Genomic DNA, 22,341 nt, shown 5'->3' on the forward strand with positions numbered 1-22,341 from the left:
AAATCAACTGATAAATTACGCTAATTGAAACCGTTTGCAGTGGTTTTTACGAGATATATTTCACAGATTTGCTTTTTACTACAAAAGGCAAAAGCTATCGGGATACCTCGAGTTTCCTCAACGCATCATGCTGCTAGTTTTTCAAATTTTTAAGATGCCAAGTGTCGCGTGCAGAAGAGAACTGACTGAAGAATTTTATGGTATGATAAACAGCTTATTTTCCTTAAAGAAGATTAAAGCAGGGAGAGAAGGGATGATAAAATTTAAAAATACGATGTTAGCTCATGTAGCATGGCGGACTCGTCACAAAATGAACTGTTTTAGTGTCGAAAATGGCGAGAAATTTGTCCACCGTCGGTGTCCACAGGTCGAGAGGAAACCTGGGAACTAGACTTCTAGTCCCAATCATTGTTGTGACCAGTTGTGACAGTGGGTTCGTGTTTATGGGAGAGTGGGGGCAGAAGGTTCATGTGTGCAGGGGTGGTGGGTGGTGCAAGCAGCTGCCCACCCAAGAAAGTTTGAAGATTGAAAAGTCAGACAAATTTCCCTTCGTAAGAAATTATGATGTATAATTTGAAGTCATGAAATCTTGTTTTTCATTGTGATTTGGTGACAACATTTATGCCCCCTTGCTGAAATTATAGCTCTTGTATACCTAGGTGTATTTTATTCATGAAATATGTAATAAATATGAAATTAAAAATGAAAATTACAATCAAACAGCAAAGGATTTTTTGTTTAACCATTTGTGTAGTTGCATTTTGTTATATGTATGAAATGAAAAGAAGCCGCCAGACTGAATGAGCCAAGGGCAAGGTGTACAATGTTCAATTTATTTGCTTTAATGTTAAATTATTGAATTATTACATTAAAGCTATGACTTTTTAAAATGTAAAAATGACCTAGTATTGTCTAAGCAATGTGGAAATGTCTGCAAGCAAAACCAAAAAAACCAGCCACTTTTTTTACTCCTATTGTATAAACCTTTTTGTTGTTTATTCACTGGAAAACCATGAACAGAATTATTTTTCTGAAGAATTTCCAAGGAACTATAAATATGTTTGTTATTTGAAGTTTTTTAATTGAAAATCTTAAGAACTTTAGAAAATTCTCTTTTCTTCAGAGTATTGTTTCAAAGTAAATTTTACTGTATTTGCTCAATTAAAAAATGTTAATAAATTCTTTATCGACTTCCAACATTAACATATTTGAAAGTTTCGTTTCATACAAAACCAATTACAACCGGTTTAACTTACAATGAGTTACAGAGTACGGACGTCTACACGCTTTAGTCCTTCATACAGGAATACTGCCATAGAAACCTTTCAATTCGTTATTCAATTGTTATTCAAATGATTTTAAATTCCTGCAAATACCCGCAAGAAGGTTTAATCGAAGTTTTTTTTTAAATGAACAATGTTTTAAAAACTTTTAGATAAACTTTCTTTGAGATCATTGAAAAACAAAATTGTGAAAGTTATGTTGCTCAAACATACCATTTTGTTTGTTCGCAAGATTAATGTATTTTTGTCGCAAGTCAACAATTTTTCTTGCGGCGTCGTCTTCTCTGTTTTTTTGTTTGATTTTGCAATTTTTTTGCATCGCTAATACGGTTAAATAGATTATTAATTTATACTGTGGAGAAGTTAGCAGATTTAAAATTTCCACAAAAGATAATTTACAGTATTTTCGTACAAGAAGCTTCTTTAGGCCTGTTTCAAACGTCGCATTTTACATGAGCCGAATGCATTTATAACAAAAGATGACGAGGAATTTTATCTCATTTTCTTTTCTCTTTAGTGCGTTTGGTGCATGTAAAATTTGACGTTTGAAACACGTCTTAAACGTCAGGAAAAGTTAAAAAATTACATAGTTGATGTATATTTTTCTCGTTTCTATGGCGTTAAACTTGTTAAGACCATTTATTACGCTGGAGGTGTAATATATTATCAATTTTAATGAATGCTTGCAGTTTGTTTAATTGTTTCATTGTAGTGAATTGAATGCTTTTATACGCCTGCAAAATGTTAATAAGAAACATAAGTAGGAATGTCAGTTACATAGAAATGAATTTTAAAAGTGTGTACGAGGAAACTTGTTTTATTTTTGAGCAGTTACGTTTTGTTTAAAAAATGTGATGAAGTGTTGAGAAGCTATTAACTAATGTCGTTAACTTTTTTCGTATTTCGAAAAGTTTCTTATCTCTTTGTTCTATTTGAAAAATTGAAAAAATTTGTGCTTTTCTTACGTGCACATTCATAATACTGCAATATTTATATTTCTGTTGATCATCAAAACGAAATTTGTTTCTCCTGTAATTTCATTCAAATTTTTTCCCGTTGATATAAAATTGTATCGTTTTTTTTAGTAGTACATTCAGGGATAAATTTGGATTGAAAATTTGAAAAGGTATATGCCAGGCATGCTTACGTTGAACAAGCAACACTGAAGTACTTCATGTACGTATAGTATAGTATTAAGCACTGTTTGGTCTTTTTCTGCTAATGGCAAATAAATATTAAAGCTTGTTATGTTGACTTATGGAAGATAATGTAAATCTCTAAAACCCCGGGCTTGTATAAGTTTGTAAGCCCCCTTTTCTTATTGGATTACTACGGTAGTATGTGTGTGTGGGGGGGGGAGCTTATTTAGGGGCTAGGGAAGGTAATGCATTTTAGTCTTGTTATGTAAAATTTTCTGTGTTCACTTAATGCAGAAGCAATAAATTTCTAAAGAAGTAAATAATGATAACGATCTACAATTTACATAGCATGCACTAAAACTTACGAAAGGACTTACGTATGCTACGGATGTTTGGAAGGTGTGATGTTGGATCGTGGGGGTGTGGTAGTGGTTGGGTGGTGGTTGGGTGGTAATGGGGTGATAGTGGTTGGGTGGTAATGGGGTGGTAGTGGTGGGGTGGTAGTGGTTGGGTGGTTGTGGGGTGGTAATGGTGGGGTGGTGGTGGTTGGGTGGGTGGTGGTGGGGTATTTAGGTGTCTGTTTACTGTATACGATACTAAAATTATATAGATAACTAGCTGTTTTGTAATGTTATTTTTTTGTTTTTCTTACGTAACGCTAGGTATCTATACCACACAATAATGATTATACAGAAAGGTCACTCAGGTGTACAACGTGTCCTCATGTCGGCCATTATTCCAGCCAGATGATTAGGATTTCTCACTTGTTTCCAACCATTAAAATTACATGACGTCAATACTTAATAATGAATTCATGTATATTTTGACTTAAGAAGTGACTTCGGATCATTTTAAAGGTTTGGAAAAAGTCAAAAACCCTAATCATCTGGCTGGAATAATGGCGTCCACCATGCGCGGCACGACATGCGCGAGGATAAAAACATCAAAGGTTCCGACACGAGTGACTCTTCTGTATTTTCTTATTCTGTGACTATACATTAGTATGGAAAACAAATTTTAGGATTAGTTTGAAAATGACTGTTTTGTCTATTGAATGTATTCAATTAATTCGGTAATATCATGTTAGTATAAATAACGTCCCTTGCTTTTAACGGAGTGAAAGGTTTACACATTTTGCATCAAAGCTTTCTCGTAAGAGATGCAATGTCAAAAAGGATTATTAAAAATCAGTTCTTTCCTATCTCAGTTCGCGGTTTCGTTCTTGCATGAGACGTTTAAAATATTTATGAATTAATTCCTTAGCTGTTAATTTTCTAAAGAATGCCTTAATCAGACGCAATTGTCATTCAGATTTAAGTTATATTGACAGTCGGTATGAACATAGACATAGGTGATTTTATTGCTAAATAGATATATAAATTATTCTATTGCAGATAATTGGCGATGGAAATGGGAAGACCCGTCAATTACACGGTTTGCCATTCAAGTCAAAGCTGATTAACCCATCAAAATCACCTGCTAGTTGAAATATGATTTAAAAAACGATTTTTTCACATGCAACATCAACTTTGTCGATGTTCGTCTTCAAGGTAAGTGAAGTTGACGAGTTTGTTTTCTTTTTGCCATTCTTGATTTCCCATTTTACATTTCAAGTACGAAGATAGAATCTTAATTTGGAATTATCTTTGCTTTATCTTAAGTAGCTTAGATGGGAAATATCTTTTAGAAATTAGAGAGTAAAAAAGAATTATTGAAGCATATTTACTAAAGGTAAACCACAAATAGTTGCGTTTGATCGGAAAGTATTTTTTGATCAAAATTTTACTTACTCAAACGTCGTACATGCAGGCAGGTTGTGAGATTAATTATTTTTATGAGGAAGCACTTGAATGTATTTTTGTAGTTGAAGCTTTTATCATGAAAAACCCATTTCTTGAAGATTCCACCTTTCGCATGCACGCAAATTAAATTGGAATATCCTATGAAGTCCTGTTTTTTGATCTTGGTGTTGATATTTAGTAAAGAAAAACCTGATGATGGTGTTTTAGGAAGGTTTCTATTTTGGATTTTAGATCAATGACCAGCCAATGTTCGAAATATACGGAATAAGCACAGAGGCAAATTGAAGAATTCTTGAAGTATGTGTTAAAATCATGCTCTAAAAATAAGTCGTTCTCTTTACATTTTCTTGTGTTTTTTCTTCTTTTTTACGCAGAAAAATGAAAGCGCGTTTTATTTATTGCGTCTATTTGTATCTTCTTGTGAGTTTTTACATCTTTAAATGAAATTATCATTTTAATCACAATAGATGTTTATCACCTACGTTATCTATATTACAGTTTATTTTGTTTTAAGATTTTGTATTGCCAAACAATATTTCCTATGGATGCAGGCATTGTCAATGTTACAATGGTTGATAAAGGTTTGTACCGTAGGGAGTTTTCTTTCAAACCATGTTTGAATTCACAAACACATATTTTTGCCGTAAAAGACTATTAAAGTCGTGAAAGGAAGCCGAACTTTAATTATAAAACACTCGACATTTACATATTGTTCTGCGAAAAATATGTCCTGGGTGCAGGGTTTCAGTTCTAGCATAAGAAATTGAACATTTGTGTTGGAGACCAAACGGCAAAGTGTCTGTAGAACGAGAGTAAGATTCATGTCGACGTTTTACAGTGGATTTACAAAATGCTTTATATAAGGTGATGTTCTAACACAATACATAATAATATATGTACAAAGTGTATATACAATGTGCCCTCCCGGCTATCACCATAGTAAAATGGTGACTCCTGCACTTGGGACATAGAACGTACGGTTACACATTGTATGGATTGTATTGTAGAGTCACCAGAGCGCTCAAACCTATAAAGGTGAGCTTTGCGCAAAGCGAAAGCGGTGAACGTCTCTTTACGAGACTCTCTACACAATCCGAGAGCGCTCAAACTGCGCAAACGCAGCGAGCGTAATATACAAAGTGTAATAATATATGTATATATGCATATTGCTTTCTATAGCGTCTCAGTTTCTCGGAGACTTCCAACGATCGAACGTAAACATCACATTCCATCTCCCTTCCCATGGAAATATTGTAGAATCTTTACAAGTGTGTGCAGATAATGGATGGCCATTGTTGTTTGTTCAGAATAATAGAGTATTAGGCTGTGGTTTATTGTTAACCACTTGGGAAAACTTGACATCCACCCAGAATAATGCTTCAGATGATACATCGTCTCTTTCTTCTATGGTATCAAGAAAATCAAAACGTTTAGTCGAAACAACTATCGAAAAACATTCTTTAGTTGGGGAAAATCAGGAAGTCGTAACACTCAGTAAAACTGTAAAATTTTGGTCTTTCTTTGATGATCAGTCGCTTGAGACAGAAAAATCATCTTGGAATGTTGGTAGAACACCTTCATTTGTATCTCATCCCTCAAATGGCTCACTGGCGTCTTATATAAATAGCACCAACTCTCTGCAACCTTCATCTATAACTACGCTATCTCATCCTTCAAATGGCTCACTGACGTCTGATATAAATAGCACCAACTCTCTGCAACCTTCATCTATAACTACGTTATCTCATCCTTCAAATGGCTCACTGACGTCTTATATAAATAGCACCAACTCTCTGCAACCTTCATCTATAACTACGTTATCTCATCCTTCAAATGGCTCACTGACGTCTGATATAAATAGCACCAACTCTCTGCAACCTTCATCTATAACTACGTTATCTCATCCTTCAAATGGCTCACTGACGTCTGATATAAATAGCACCAACTCTCCCCAACCATCGTTTGTTACTTCATCAGATAGTAACTTAAATGGATCACTGTCATCTACCTTAAGTACCATCAATTTTCCTCAACCATCTTTTGTTACTTCATCAGATAGTAACTTAAATGGATCACTGTCATCTACCTTAAGTAACATCAATTTTCCTCAACCATCTTTTGTTACTTCATCAGTTAGTAACTTAAATGGATCACTGTCATCTAACTTAACTAACATCAACTCTTTGCAACCATCTTTTGTTACTTCATCAGTTAGTAACTTAAATGGATCACTGTCATCTACCTTAAGTAACATCAATTCTCCCCAACCATCGTTTGGTACTTCATCAGTTAGTAACTTAAATGGATCACTGTCATCTACCTTAATTAACATCAATTCTCCCCAACCATCGTTTGTTACTTCATCATTTAGTGACTTAAATGGATCACTGTCATCTACCTTAAGTAACATCAAATCTCCCCAACCATCGTTTGTTACTTCATCAGTTAGTAACTTAAATGGATCACTGTCATCTACCTTAATTAACATCAATTCTCCCCAACCATCGTTTGGTACTTCATCAGTTAGTAACTTAAATGGATCACTGTCATCTACCTTAAGTAACATCAATTCTCCCCAACCATCTTTTGTTACTTCATCAGATAGTAACTTAAATGGATCACTGTCATCTACCTTAAGTAACATCAATTCTCCCCAACCATCGTTTGTTACTTCATCAGTTAGTAACTTAAATGGATCACTGTCATCTACCTTAAGTAACATCAATTCTCCCCAACCATCGTTTGGTACTTCATCAGTTAGTAACTTAAATGGATCACTGTCATCTACCTTAAGTAACATCAATTCTCTGCAACCATTGTTTGTTACTTCATCAATTAGTAACTTAAATGGATCACTGTCATCTACCTTAAGTAACATCAATTCTCTGCAACCATTGTTGGTTACTTCATCAATTAGTAACTTAAATGGATCACTGTCATCTAACTTAACTAACATCAACTCTCTGCAACCATTGTTTGTTAAGTCAATTTCCTTCGAAATGTCATCATTTTACGATGCCAGCCAGTCAAGTTCACGCATTTCTTTTTCTTCAACATTTAATACGACGCGACTAAACACAACACACTTAATTCAAGCGTACAAAACTGAAAAATTCGACAAGCTATCACTAAACGCGTTGACCGTAGTAAGGTTTTCGACCTGGATAGACAAACCTGGAAATATATCGATGACTTGTGTTTTTAATCCGGGGGACGGAACTCCTGTAATCTCTTTCGAGGTAACTTCATTGTCAATGGTGTCTTTTTTTCATCAATTTATCATCCTGGGGACGGTTCTACCTCGTATATATTGCCATTCAAGCGAAACTTATCGAATTTTGAACGTGTCAAAACGATTGGATATTGGAATTCCTTTCATTCATGACATTATCGGATGTCCTAAAGTGTATAGCACAAACGTCAGCTATTACTGTCAAGTAAATGTTTATCAAGGTGGAAAAAATTTGAGTCTGGTGGTTGGCGTTGAAAATGATTTGAATATGGAATACTCTTTGCCAGGTTTGTTTGTATTTGTAAAGACAAAACCACGTTTATTAATGTTTGCTTAAATGTTTCACTGACTGAACAATGGTGAATTGAACTGAAAAAAAAGTGAACAAAAATATTGTATTTTTACGTTTGATTTACTTGCTAAACGTGAATTTGAAATGTTTTACCTACATGGGTTGTTTTGGGGTTGCGTCTTGGAAACAAATCACTAATCGTTTGAACGTTATCGACTTTTTATAGTTAGCTTTTAAAGAGATACTAAAATTTGTAGTATTTTATTATTTAACAACCCCAACTGGACGTTTTTATTTAATCTCTTTTTACTCACTATCAGATAATTTGTCTTTTCTTTCGTTTTTAGTTACCTCTGTTGCAAAATACTCAGTTCTATCCAACTGCTCAAAGAACGCGACGAGTTTAAGATCTTTCGTTCCATTATTGACCGTAAACAAGACTTTTTTCTTAAGATCTGTTGAATTTGAATCAAATCTTGATGCTACAATAAACTTGGAGGTTAGAAATGTTAATGACTGTTATATTGTGTTACTTTATGATACCGTGTGTTATGGATTGTCGCCATAACTTACTTAGTGTTACAGAGTTTTGTAAAATGTCGCCATAACTTACTTAGTGTTACAGAGTTTTGTAAAATGTCGCCATAACTTACTTAGTGTTACAGAGTTTTGTAAAATGTCGCCATAACTTACTTAGTGTTACAGAGTTTTGTAAAATGTCGCCATAACTTACTTAGTTTTACAGAGTTTTGTAAAATGTCGCCATAACTTACTTAGTGTTACAGAGTTTTGTAAAATGTCGCCATAACTTACTTAGTGTTACGGAGTTTTGTAAAATGTCGCCATAACTTACTTATTGTTACAGAGTTTTGTAAAATGTCGCCATAACTTACTTAGTGTTACAGAGTTTTGTAAAATGTCGCCATAACCTACTTAGTGTTACAGAGTTTTGTAAAATGTCGCCATAACTTACTTAGTGTTACAGAGTTTTGTAAAGTGTCGCCATAACTTACTTAGTGTTACAGAGTTTTGTAAAATGTCGCCATAACTTACTTAGTGTTACAGAGTTTTGTAAAATGTCGCCATAACTTACTTAGTGTTACAGAGTTTTGTAAAATGTCGCCTTAACTTACTTAGTGTTGCAGAGTTTTGTAAAATGTCGCCATAACTTACTTAATGTTACAGAGTTTTGTAAAATGTCGCCATAACTTACTTAGTGTTACAGAGTTTTGTAAAATGTCGCCATAACTTACTTAGTGTTACAGAGTTTTGTAAAGTGTCGCCATAACTTACTTAGTGTTACAGAGTTTTGTAAAATGTCGCCATAACTTACTTTGTGTTACAGAGTTTTGTAAAATGTCGCCATAACTTACTTAGTGTTACAGAGTTTTGTAAAATGTCGCCATAACTTACTTAGTGTTACAGAGTTTTGTAAAATGTCGCCATAACTTACTTAGTGTTACGGAGTTTTGTAAAATGTCGCCATAACTTACTTAGTGTTACAGAGTTTTGTAAAATGTCGCCATAACTTACTTAGTGTTACGGAGTTTTGTAAAATGTCGCCATAACTTACTTAGTGTTACAGAGTTTTGTAAAATGTCGCCATAACTTACTTAATGTTACAGAGTTTTGTAAAATGTCGCCATAACTTACTTAGTGTTACAGAGTTTTGTAAAATGTCGCCATAACTTACTTAGTGTTACAGAGTTTTGTAAAATGTCGCTATAACTTACTTAGTGTTACAGAGTTTTGTGAAATGTCGCCATAACTTACTTAGTGTAACAGAGTTTTGTAAAATGTCGCCATAACTTACTTAGTGTTACAGAGTTTTGTAAAATGTCGCGATAACTTAGTGTTACAGAGTTTAGTAAAATGTCGCCATAACCTACTTAGCGTTACAGAGTTTTGTAAAATGTCGCCAAGAAGCAGAAAAGCGACCAGAAAAAAAATTAAAGGTAAAAAATTTTCTCAAATTTTTATATCATTGTAGATATTAAGACCATCCGCGTTTCCTAAGCTTAAGTCTGAGCCCGCGAGCAACCTTTCTTGTGCGTCCGAAAATTTGTCTGGTCACAACGTCAGTATGTGCTTTCAAACTTTTATAACTGTTTGTGATGAGTGTTTGGAAGACGTTGATTATATAGTGAAACATATTGTTGCTGTCAATGTCAGTAAAGGTCGCAATTACCTAACTTTGCTCGATAAAGATGCCCTCGTGACTTATCCTGAAGATATTATTGGCTATCGAATTGACCAATCAAAGAACATGCAAACTGCTAATGCAATGCCAAACTATCAAACATCAAATTGTGATTCTATAAAGGCATGTACTATGTACGGTTACGTACCCTACGAGACAAGGATCTCCTTACGCTTTGTTAATCCCGGAGTTTTGCCCCTGAGGATGTTGCTGCGCGACAAAGGAAGAATTGTGAAAGAATATAAAACGTTTGCAATGATTCAGCATCCAATCTCTGATCTACAATTCAATTATACACCCATTGTTATTCTGAACACTACACGTGCCATTAGTTTTAGCCTGTCACGTGGTACTAATGTTAGCTGTGATTGGTCCCTTATCGGAAGTGTTGTAAACATAAGCCAAAAAAATTTCAAGATTTCATCGCAACAGAATAAATTGGAAATGTCATTTTTATACAACCACAATATTTCAGATGACATGACGTTTCTCGTCAATTGCTCCAATAAAGTATCGACACTTTCCGATAATGTCACGATAAGCGTCCGTCGTAAGATATCGAATCTTGAAGCTTCTTTATGCTTTGCAGTGTTTGCGTACACTGATGCTAACACTTGCTTGAAAGCATTGGCCACTGGGGATCACGTTGGATATAAGTGGACTATAGGGAACAAACGATACAGTGGAACAAAGATCCAAATGAAATTCAACACGGGTGGAATTTCAAGAAGGAAAAACTTGGTGTACGTTTATGCCGATAATGTTGTTTCAAGGAAAGACATGAACCTATCTGTTGACGTTTTGGAAAATCCGTTAACAGTTCAAATGTCATCATTGAGGATTCCTTCAAATGAGGACATACAAATAATTCCTATTTTAAATTGGTTCCCATTCCCCAACGGCTTAGTCTTCTACTTACATCACGACATTAATATTACTAGTGATTTAAAAAAATTCATCGACCGTCCTTCCTTCAATGTTGCAATTAACAAACTTGTGTTTGAAAATATATCTAATGGAGAACAGCTGACTCATGCATTTAACAACGTGGGCTCAACCCGGAAGACTTTCACAATCCACGTCGAGGCTGTCCATCATCGTGAATTGAATCGGGTTGCTAAGGTCGTGGTACTGGATCGAGTAACTGACCTGCGTTTTTACAGCTGTCCTAGAACTTGTGCAACTGGTCTAAGTTGTAAATTTATTGCTGAAAGTATTGGCAGCGACATTACTTACATTTGGAAAGTTAACAACAGTATAACAAATCTGGAGTCGAATATTCTCGAGTATGTGTTCGTTTTTGAAGGAGTTTTTACGATTTCTGTTGAAGCTATGAATGAGGTATCTTTTGAAAGGCTCACATGCAATGTGACCGTGGTGTCTAAATCAACTGCTAATGAAACCAATACACTGCTTCCTCAATCCATTGTGAAGACGCCTGAATTCACCATGGAGTTACATCAAGCAACAACTCGTCTGTTTAGCGGAAGTGCCCAACTAAAACCAACATCTTCTTTCATGGATTTTTCCAAGAGCGTGTCTGTTTTAAACGAAGCTGGACCTAACGCTACAAAATATTATGAAATCTTTATAAATAATACTTGTGGTCTGGAATCAGTAAAACTGTTCGGTGTTTCTGGAAACATGAAAGAACCAACAAAATTCTTGAAAGAAGACACATTATCCGTGGTTTTAAAGACAACTTTATCGTGCAATATTGTCGTTGAACTTAAATACGCTTGGAAGATTTTGACACATCAAATGGTCGCTGGTGTTTCAAAAGCTGTTCCTCTGAATTTAAACGTCACCACCAACAAATCAACTTTTCATATTCCGACAAACATTTTAAACGATGGTTTTTATGAGGTACAAGTCACGGTTGGTAATCCCAGCGATCGTGGGACTGTCGTTTTACGATCGGGCTATTTTCGTAAAATATCCAATCTTATAAATTTAGCCCTTGATTGTGGTACAACGCGCATGATCTCGATTAAAGAACCGCTGATTATCAATGTTAACCTGACTGAGGATTCCAAAGATCTGATCTTTGAGTGGTTTTGTGACACGCTATTGAACATCACGTGTTTTAGAAATCATATTTACAGAAATTTGTCCCGCCTTTGGTTTCCAAGTGGCTACTTTGCTGTTGGTGATTCGTATGATTTTTTCGTAATCGTTACTGATGGCGAAAGGAAAGGTTCAGCGACGCAGAAAGTGACGTTCGTTGCTTATAATGAAACTCTTGGTGTTTGTCTAAGGTTTGTTGAAGGTTTTCTTATAATGAAACTCTTGGTGTTTGTCTAAGGTTTGTTGAAGGTTTTCTTATAATGAAACTCTTGGTGTTTGTCTAAGGTTTGTTGAAGGTTTTCTTATAATGAAACTCTTGGTGTTTGTCTAAGGTTTGTTGAAGCTTTTCTTGCTAAAACATTTGTTTTGAGGAATTTTTGTTGAAAGTGAGAAATATAGACTTGTTAAATTGTAGACTAGATTTATGAAGCTTCGATGGCTCCGTCTCTCTGTTAGTGAACTTTTCCTTTGAAAACTGTCGATGAAAATAACAAAATTATTCACTGTTTTTCTGATGGAAAGTTCAACTTCCCTTGTTGTACAATTAAACCTTCAGGAATGTAAGGGAATCAAAGAAAGAATTTGTAAACTCTCTTGGCCTAAATACAAGGTTCAAGCCAAGGAAATGATTCTGTCTCAATTTTGTACAACTTACAATTAACATCCGTCGTGCAATTAAAAACCAGCTCGCTTAGAACATTTTTGACGTTATCTTTTGTCGTTCTTTTTCTAGAAATCGTGAAAATTGGAAAGCAGTTCCAGTAACAAAAGATGCGATGTTTCTTTCATATTGTGCCAAATGTTTATCCGTTCATCTCACAATATTTTCATGGAAAGTTGTGAAGAGAAACACAACACACGAGCGGACTGTGTTACGAAATGTTTCTGTTAACACAAGCAAATTGATTATTCCTGCGGGAACGCTGACAACTAATACTTTATATGAAATACAGCTAAATGTTAGCGCTCCAAGTAGAAGCATTGAAGAGATTTCTAGCTATGAATTCATGACGAACGATCTACCTTCAAATGGTTACTGTGATATTAAGAAATTTAAGGGATCTATTTCTTTGAATGCTTTCGATATTACATGTTACGCATGGTATGATAGAAATCAACCGCTGACCTACGAATTCTGGTATTCTACCGACGGCTCACATTATTCTTTGTTCTACTCTGGTAAGAATTCAAGCTCGGGAACGACTTATTTTAAACAAGGTTTACAGAAAGAAAACTTCATTATCCGTGTAAGGATATTCATTAGGGATGCTTTGGAAGAATCGACATCTATGATTTTACATGTCAAGGTAATTTCAAGTGTCGTATATGAACGTAGTATAAAACAAATTCCGAAGAAGCAAGACATCTTGAGATTGCAAAATATGCATGAAGACAAGACGAGAAGTGAACTGTAAATTTTCGACTTTATTTCAAAGTCATCCTCAGACAGAATCAAGGATGACTTTGAAATAAAGTCGAAAATTTACAGCTCACTTCTCGTCTTGTTTTGATGCATATTTTGCAATCTCAAGATGTCTTGTTTCTTCGGAATTTGTTTTATATTATATTTCTTTAAATTGTCGGCTGTTTGTGGTATTTGAACGTCGTGTGGGAATATATTCTAAATAAATATTTACGGAGAAATTATTTTTTAGAGTCCTCCACTTTCTGATGATGAAGTTTCAACTCTTCTGAACTCATCCGAAGATGTTGATGTACAAATTAAAAAGATGTTGCAAGAGGGAAATACACAAGCTGCTTTGCAGTATTTGGGAGTGATTCTCGTTGTTCTCGACAAAACGTCAAATCAAAGTAATTATAGAGAAGAACGCTTGAAGGTACTTTATTGAAAAATTTTTTTGCATTCCCCCCAAAAATTTTTTTCATGATGCTTTATTTGTAATTTTCAGATGCGCGAACTTATTGCTGGTAGTCTCGAGCGAGTCCACTTTCAAGATGACGTCGTCTTGAAAGAAACAATTGACGTCATAATATCAGCGAGCAAGCCTCCTTCTGAACTAACTGTGAAAGCACAGGTGATGTCATTTCAAAGTTTAAGCTCTCTGTCTGTATTGAGGGGGAGATATAGGTTTCTCTGCCAGTATTGGAGGGGGAAAGGGGGTTCTCTTCCAGTATTGGAGGGGAGAGATGAAGGTTTCTCTACTTGTACTGGAGGAGGAAAAGGGTTCTCTACCTGTACTGGAGGGAGAAAGGGGGTTCTCTACTTGTACTGGAGGGAGAAAGGGGTTCTCTACTTGTACTGGAGGAGGAAAGGGGTTTTCTACCTGTACTGGAGGAGGAAAGGGGTTTCTCTACCTGAACTGGAGGGAGAAAGGGGGTTCTCTACTTGTACTGGAGGGAGAAAGGGGTTCTCTACTTGTACTGGAGGGAAAAAGGGGGTTCTTTACTTGTACTGGAGGAGGAAAGGGGGTTCTCTACCTGTACTGGAGGAGGAAAGGGGGTTCTCTACCTGTACTGGAGGAGGAAAGGGGTTCTCTACCTGTACTGGAGGAGGAAAGGGGTTTCTCTACCTGTACTGAAGGAGGAAAGGGGGTTCTCTACCCGTACTGGAGGAGGAAAGGGGGTTCTCTACCTGTACTGGAGGAGGAAAGGCGTTTCTCTACCTGTACTGGAGGAGGGCTGGAGGTTTCTCTACTTGTACTGGAGGAATGTAATGGAACAGTTTTTTTGTTGTTTCAGTTTCATATGTCCAACGTCATTCGTAATATTATCGATAATCTCACTTTGTTGTCAAGAAAAGATGAAATTCTTACTGGCGCCAAAGTTGTTGCAAACGGTTTGTCTTTAATGATAACTGCAGCATCCTTACTTAACAAAGACATTAAACAGGTATTACTTGCGAACTGATAGTACTTTGTGTAATAAAAATATGGTGGTGTTAAGTGGATGAAAATAATAACAATCGAATTATTACTTTCTTATAGCTGGGAATCATCAACGAAGCTTTATTGAAATCAATCGAAAGTTTAGGTGATGTTCTTCTAAAGGAGGCTCAACCATATCATCCAGCGGTTGTTCTTACCACATCAAGGTTTACAATATCAGTGCAGAAACATGAACCTGAGAAATTGTCGGGAAAACGTATCACCGTACCTGATGAGAATACAGATTTTGTTGTACCCACGGAATTGAGATTTCTTTCCGAACCATTTGTTAGTACCAAGGTTTGTGTGTTTTTTGTTTCGTTACTCTTTAGTAAAAAATTTCCACCTTAAATAAGTTATATTTCTTTAGATGACATTCATGTCTCATAATACATTATTGCAAAGCAATATCTCTCAATCAGTCCCATCACCCAACACGGGTGTTTCGTCACTAGTCTTCCTCGATCATCAAGGTAGTGAAATCAAAGTTCATGACTTGCTAGAACCATTTATCATCACTTTTAAAACCCCCACGAGTACCCAAGAATCATTAGCAGCCACTTCCAAATCCAACCAATCCGAGCACTCGTCATGGCTAACCGAGGGCTCGTTACCAGACCTCTATGAAGTAAACACAACCAACACCGAATCAGCAATCATGGCTAGTATTTTAGAGATATCTGGTGATAGCAAAGGGCGACTGCGTTTGCGTTTTCATCTTGAAAAAGACTCTGATCACACAGGAAAAGAGTTTTTCGTTATGTCAACTTCTTCTTTACCAGTCTCCTTTACTTGGCGCGGACCTGCCGAGCCTGGAAACTATTTTGTCAGCGTTCATTACGAGAGCTTTTCGTTTCGCAAGGGACGTAGAAGAAACGCTATAAAATACACGGTTTCCTTCAGGGAACTTGGGTGTTATTACTGGGATACTTCAGGAACTGAATGGGATCATAAGGGATGCAAGGTATCCACGTTTAATTTTTGGTACAGGAATGAAAAGATGTATTTATAAATAAAGAAATTTATACAAATTTAAATAAAATTTCACCATTTAGCCAGATAAGCAGAAGCTCAATTTACATAAATGCTGTAACCAGCTTTAAATTATATGAATTTTGCTTTTTAGTTTGTTGTGCTGATTATATCAATTACGTTTTTATACTATCCAATGCAACGTGGTATATAATATGTTAGTACTTAATTATATGACAGTAATTTTTATTTATTCTTCCCAAGGTTGGTGTCCAAAGTACGATGTCTTTAACACGATGCGAATGCAATCATCTTACTTGGTTTGGTCGTCAATATATTCTTGTAAAACCAAATGCAATCAACTTCAATCAAGTATCAAAACTCGTTCAAAATCCTGCTAATTATGTGACAATCTTAAGCGTGATGTGCGCAGTATTTCTCTTGTTTTGTCTGGTTTTAATCTGGGCCCGACGTCGCGATATGAAAGATGAGAGAAAGGTAAATTTTTGTCGCTATTGCTTTAAGTGATCTGTTTATCACTATAGTAAAAATTTATTAACAAATTGTCTACTGTTGTCACAAAGTAAAATGAAAAAATCTAACAAGTAAATGCACAATTATGGTTCTAATCTAAAGATAGTTCTACGTCTCTTGATAATACACCCCTTATGTAAATATACATCCACGACTGGTGTTTACATTGTACCTAAATGTACTACTACATCCACTGCTACCCCTGTGTGATTCTATTTTTGCCAATATAGAATGTTATTTCATGGTGTTGTACAAATCACGTGACAGACTCTCATCAATATCAAGTTGTTGTTTACACGGGATTAAGACGACACTCTGGAACGACTGCAAACGTTGGTCTTACTCTTTTGGGCAGGCTTGGGAATAGCCGCAAATGTTTTCTGAGGAGCTCAAAACGCGATCTTTTAAATTGTGGTGGTGTAGATACATTTCTGGTCACTACGGCCGAGAGACTGGGTCCTATAGATTATCTCCATATATGGCATGATAACACCGGTAGTAATCCATCGTGGTTCTTAAACCGTATTGTTGTCATCGACTTGGAGACTGGTAAAGCTGCAAATTTTCTGTGTTACCGCTGGCTTGCAGTTGACGAGGGCGACGGCCAGATTCAACGATTGCTACAGATTGCTGATCCTGAAGATTTAAAACGTTTTGGTCATCTTTTCCTTTCAAGGGCAACAAAAGAACTTACCGATGCTCACTTGTGGTTTTCAGTTGCCTTTCGACCTCTCTCCAGTCCTTTCACACGTGCACAACGCGTGTCATGTTGTTTAACATTGCTGTTAACATCAATGATGGCGAGTGCAATCTGGTACGATACGGGGGGGAATGGAAATGCGGCCGAAGTCGATCTTGGTTTGTTTACGTTCTCATGGGATATTGTGTTTATTGGAATATGCTGTAATCTTATTGTGTTTCCTGTGAATCTTTTTCTTGTTCAATTATTTCGACATTGTCGAGTAAAGAACGCGAAATCTATTACCTCGGCCCAGTCTCCTACATTCAATATCAGCGATCGGGTTGTTAATTTCACATCTTCTACAAACAGCTTCAATGAAAACACGAGTCACTCGAAGTCATGTGACAGCACCGTGAGATGCGCTGACATTGTCATTAAACCACAAACTGCAGAGATAAACAGAATGTCATTGACTTGTAATCACGTGGTTGCATCACGTGTTTTTCCAAAGAATGGCGAAAAACTCTTGCCCCACTGGTGTCGCTATGTCGCTTGGGTCGGTGTCATTGTAACTTGTATCGTATCAACGTCCATTACGTTTTTGTACGCAGTTCAATTTGGTGAAAAGAAGACTCAGAAATGGTTGTTATCAATAACTATATCGTTAGTAAACGATGTTTTTGTAGCTCAACCGTCCAAAGTTCTTTTTGTTACTATTGTGTTAGCGTACATTTTCAAGAGACCTCTCAAGGAGCATTATCATGTCAACGATGTTATACAACATGACGTATTTAGCAGCTCAGCGAACGAGACCATTGAAATGAAGGCTCCAGATGCCAGTCTCTGTACTGCTGAAGATTTTTTGAAAATTGCCAGAGAGAAACGAACGAAAGAAAAATACATGTACGGTCTGTTGAAAAGTATATTTTCTCATTTGTGTTTTACTTTACTTGTTCTTATGACGGCTTACGGTCAAAGGGATACCTATGGATATTATATGACAAATACACAGGAGAATACATTTGTACATCAAACCTTTAAAGAAACATCTCTGCGAGGACAAAGTTACTTATTTCGACAGGTAATTTAATAGACGACATCAATTCCGACTAAGATAGTATTTATATATCAGTATGAAAAAGTTAGTTCAGTTTAGATTTCATTGTATGGTAACACTAAATCAACGAGAATATTTTCTCTTGATATATAAAATAAACAATTTAAAGATAACAGCGCTATCCAGATTGTTACTTTACTTGCGGTTGAAGGAGTAACTACGGTAAAGTGAATAAGGGATAATTTTGCCGGATCTTTAGAAAGAACAGTTAAGAAAATACAGCGCTATCCTGTTTACATAAAGCTCATCCGATTTAAGCTTATCACGAAAAGATTATCCAAACTTTTTCTGAAGATATATTATCGATACTGAATCTTTTATTAACTTTTTTTCGTGGGAAATCATGATATATTTATAATTTCGTATTTTTTTCTTGCTTAACATTAAGGTTGCTAATGTAAAAGATTTTTGGTTGTGGTGTGGAAAGGTTTTATTTCCTGGAATTTCCAACACGGAATGGTATAACTATACCTCAGAATGGTCCGATTTTACGTCGAACTTTGGAGGATTTATTATTGGAGCGGCAAGATTGCGACAGAAAAGATTAAAGAAAGGTATCTTTTGTACTTATAAGTATCTTTTTGTTTTTTTACCGCAAGACAATTGTATAAGGTTGCAATGCATCGTGGGTTGAAGTCCAATGACGTTGTTTAACTTGCGAAAGGTCGAGGCCTAAACTTCGTTGCAAATATTTCAAGCTAATATTCTACATTTAAACGTGACTATTTACTTTCTCATTTCTTCAGATATTTGCAAAGTTCTTCCATTATTTGAAACAATGATTCAAAATTGTTCTGGTAATTATGCATGGAGTAATGAAGACCAAAAGGCCTATAATGGATCTTGGATGAAACCTTACGGTGAAACAAAATACTGTAGCAGCGGTAACGATTGGTGCTTTGAACGACCAACGGACAAAATTAATGCACCTTATGTTGGTCAACTTGAGACGTATGCGAGAGGAGGATATAATCAGGATTTTTCACAGAATTTCCGTACTTCTCTAAATCGCTCAAAGGATTTGGCCATACATCAATGGATTGACAAGTACACGAGAGTCGTCTTTGTCGAATTCTCTCTATATAACCCTAACGTCAACTTGTTTTCAATAGTAACTCTCGCCTTCGAGGTTTCGTCAAGTGGGTCTTTCAACCCGGAGAGTAATTTCCTATCCATACGTCTCTACAATTACGTTGGGAATTTTCGAATTTTTGTTGTTATATGTCAATTAATTTTCCTGGTTTTTCTGTGCTTCTATACGTTTACATCAATAAAGAGCATCGTTCAAGATAAATGTAAATTTTTCGTCCGCGTATGGTCTGTGTACGACTTCATTATCGTTATCATTTCTTGGGTTGCTGTGGCCGTTTACTTTGTCGCTGTCAATTATCGACAACGTGTGCTACACGAGTTTCGCGAAGATCCCACGAAATACGTTAGCTTTCATTATGGTGCTTCGTGGCAGATGTTTTTGGAATATATGACTGCGGCACTGGTCTTCATGGTCTCGTTGAAATTTTTGAGAATATTTCAATTCAATCGACGTATGTTTCTACTTTCTCTAACGTTATCTTCCACAGCGTCTGATTTATTTAGTTACATAGTCGTATTTTCCGTTATTTTAACCGCTTTTTCAATGCTTTACAACCTCATGCTACACGCTTACAATTTAAACTTCGTCAACATTATTGCGACCGTACAAACATTGCTACGCGTGTTGCTAGGCAAATCTGACGTGCTTGTGACACATCATCAGTTCCCAGTTCTCGAAAGCGTCGTCCTTTTCTTCTACATGTGTTTGATGAAGTTCGTCTTCTTGAATGTTTTTGTCGCCATTTTAAATGATGGTTTTTCCCGCGCACGAGAAAAGAACAAACATGACAAAAATACTTTTGAACTTCTCGACTTCACATGGAATGTCCTACGCGATTTTCTAGGCATACGGCGTTTGCACGCACTTAAAAATGAGGGAAAACAGACCGTTAACAAAAAACAAAAGCGACTTCGAATCAAGGAAAAGTCTAGAAACGTAGAGTATTATTTGTTAAAAATCGAACGCCAAATGGAGAAACTGTTGGCGATTGTTGAATCTGATTTTTTCAGAGAGATTTATGAAAATGAACTCGACGACAAATATTATAATTTCTCATAAATGGCGGGATTTTTGACTGTATTTTAACGACTACAAGCGTTGATGGAGACTTCATCAGCATGACGCTTTAAAACATGTGACATAAATTTATTATTGACGAAATAAAGATTTTCGTGTGTAAATCGTATGTTTATTATTGCGCTATGAAAAATTAATTCCTTTATGATTTTGCAATGTCCGATAGTCAAACCACTAAAATTCTTTATTCAATATAAACTTTCTTTTAAAACAAGTCCAAAACGGTCTTGAAGTAAATTTCTCAGTTGATTGATTATTTTCCCAAGATGCAAAACAAACATTAGTTTTTTATTATTGTTAGAAACATCGCCCTAAATTGAATAAGGGTATTTAATCATATAACTTTCAATTGCTTCTGGAAGATGCAACTCAAAAACCTGTTCTACACTGTAAGTTCTGTTAATGATTCGTCGGCAAAGATGCATTAATGTTGGAGGCTTGTGAAATAAAGGTTTTTGCAAAACAAGGCCTATTTCTTTAGTGCTCGTCTCATTTTTATCAGTGAGAATTGCAAAAACAGTTCTACCATCAATATTTCTGCTTACTCCTGTAAAGTAATTGATCAATTTTAGAACACAATCAAAATGAGGTTTATTTGAATCCATACTGTCCAATGAAAATCGTCCTCTCTCATAAATCACCCGTATATTCAACATTCCTTTCAATGTTTTCACTGACAGTGTGAAAAGATATCTTGAGTCTGTGCTATCACGCAGTAGAAATGTCCCAATTGCCTCGTTCTTTAATCTTTGTGAAGCTTCTGCGTTATTCATCGCTCCCCAGTACCAACTACAAAGGTTCAGACGGTTGAAGACTTCTGCTAAACGATTAGGAGAGCCTAGCCTTACGGGTAACGTTCTGACGTCCATTACTCCAGCTTGCCGCCATCTGTGCACAAATTTTTGCCTCCAAATTTGCGCTCGAATCAATTATACAAAAACAATAAACGTTTTTTGTTGAACAAACTCTAACATATAATTAATTGATCCAGAGTGACATATGTTTAGTCTTTGTGTTATAGTATGTAGTTTCATTCTAGAAGGTTCCAAGAACGCTTCTTCCTAGAAAATTATTGTTAGAAAGGGGAAGTCCCAGGAGGTCTAAAGCTGTAGAGCGTTAATCTCCAGCAGAGTATTTGTAGTTGAATAGCTTACAGTGAAATGAGCAATTTTATGTTATATTATACTCTTGTGCAGTGCTTCTAAATACGCATTACATAAATATGCACTTCAAAGTTCGCTGAATGAATGAAATTGATAGAAAGTGAGAAATTTCTTATTATGTTTTATGGATCTTAGTAAGCGAGCATTTAAAATGTGACTTCAAGGTTTTCAATGCAATAAATCAAATGAAGAATATAACCGCAGAGCACCCTTGCTGACTCGAACATTGTAATATTTAATATGTAAACAATTGCTCATATGTTCTCACCCCTAAGTTCTGGGTAAAGTCATTGAGTTCTATAATAACTGGAGCGGCTATCTAAAACACGGCTTTAATTAGCGGCTGACGCCAAAAAAATGGAGGAATTGACCTGTTTCCGCTGAGATTTACCGAAATTGACCGCTTTGCAGAAAATTTTAAAATTTCTCACTCCCCCCTTAATAAAGAGTGAGGAAAAAAGTATATGTGTTTTTCTCATTTTTTGGCAGGGAATTTTATGATGAAAATCACAGTAAAACATAAATTTCACAATAGCGAGTCTAGTGTGGTTGCCAGTTGTCGGCTTCTACGACGGATGCCTTTTATAACTATCGTCGAACGAGCTATTTAAAGTAAATGGTTTGAGCCCGGGAGTATCGTTACATGTTTGTAGATGTACATCGTCCAGGTTAGTATAGTCCTGAGAAGGACTGTTTTTGTTGTTGTTGACTGACGTTTCGACAACCTTAGCGGTAGTCATCTTCAGAGTCAAAAAGGACTCTGAAGATGACTACCGCTAAGGTTGTCTCTGAAGATGACTGCC

General features: G+C 35.9%; 1 protein-coding gene across 1 annotated transcript; it reads left to right on the forward strand.

Moving 5' to 3' along the window:
- Window positions 1-10: 10 nt before the first annotated feature.
- LOC124448417 lies at window positions 11-20,479 on the forward strand. Its single transcript, XM_046999433.1, has 19 exons — window positions 11-200; window positions 2,369-2,459; window positions 3,817-3,972; window positions 4,456-4,521; window positions 4,599-4,644; window positions 4,739-4,805; window positions 5,404-7,743; window positions 8,096-8,247; window positions 9,739-12,206; window positions 12,749-13,322; window positions 13,671-13,853; window positions 13,926-14,051; window positions 14,716-14,865; window positions 14,961-15,200; window positions 15,271-15,864; window positions 16,137-16,370; window positions 16,637-18,169; window positions 18,594-18,759; window positions 18,952-20,479. Exons 5-19 carry the CDS (start codon window positions 4,603-4,605, stop codon window positions 20,355-20,357), a joined length of 10,275 nt encoding a protein of 3,424 aa, XP_046855389.1. The 5' UTR covers window positions 11-200; window positions 2,369-2,459; window positions 3,817-3,972; window positions 4,456-4,521; window positions 4,599-4,602; the 3' UTR covers window positions 20,358-20,479.
- The last annotated feature ends 1,862 nt before the right edge of the window (window positions 20,480-22,341 follow it).

The sequence above is a fragment of the Xenia sp. Carnegie-2017 genome, unplaced genomic scaffold, assembly GCF_021976095.1.
Source record: "Xenia sp. Carnegie-2017 unplaced genomic scaffold, XeniaSp_v1 HiC_scaffold_23, whole genome shotgun sequence".
In the NCBI taxonomy this organism is placed as follows: Eukaryota; Metazoa; Cnidaria; class Anthozoa; order Malacalcyonacea; family Xeniidae; genus Xenia; species Xenia sp. Carnegie-2017.

What these genes read in the sequence shown, in the direction of transcription:
- LOC124448417 (XM_046999433.1), top strand. Translation starts at nt 4,603, where the DNA reads ATGAAAGCGCGTTTTATTTATTGCGTCTATTTGTATCTTCTT. An exon ending in TATGGAATACTCTTTGCCAG is followed by an intron (nt 7,744 to 8,095) that starts GTTTGTTTGTAT and finishes TTTCGTTTTTAG; the next exon opens with TTACCTCTGTTGCAAAATAC. An exon ending in ATATGAAAGATGAGAGAAAG is followed by an intron (nt 16,371 to 16,636) that starts GTAAATTTTTGT and finishes TTGCCAATATAG; the next exon opens with AATGTTATTTCATGGTGTTG.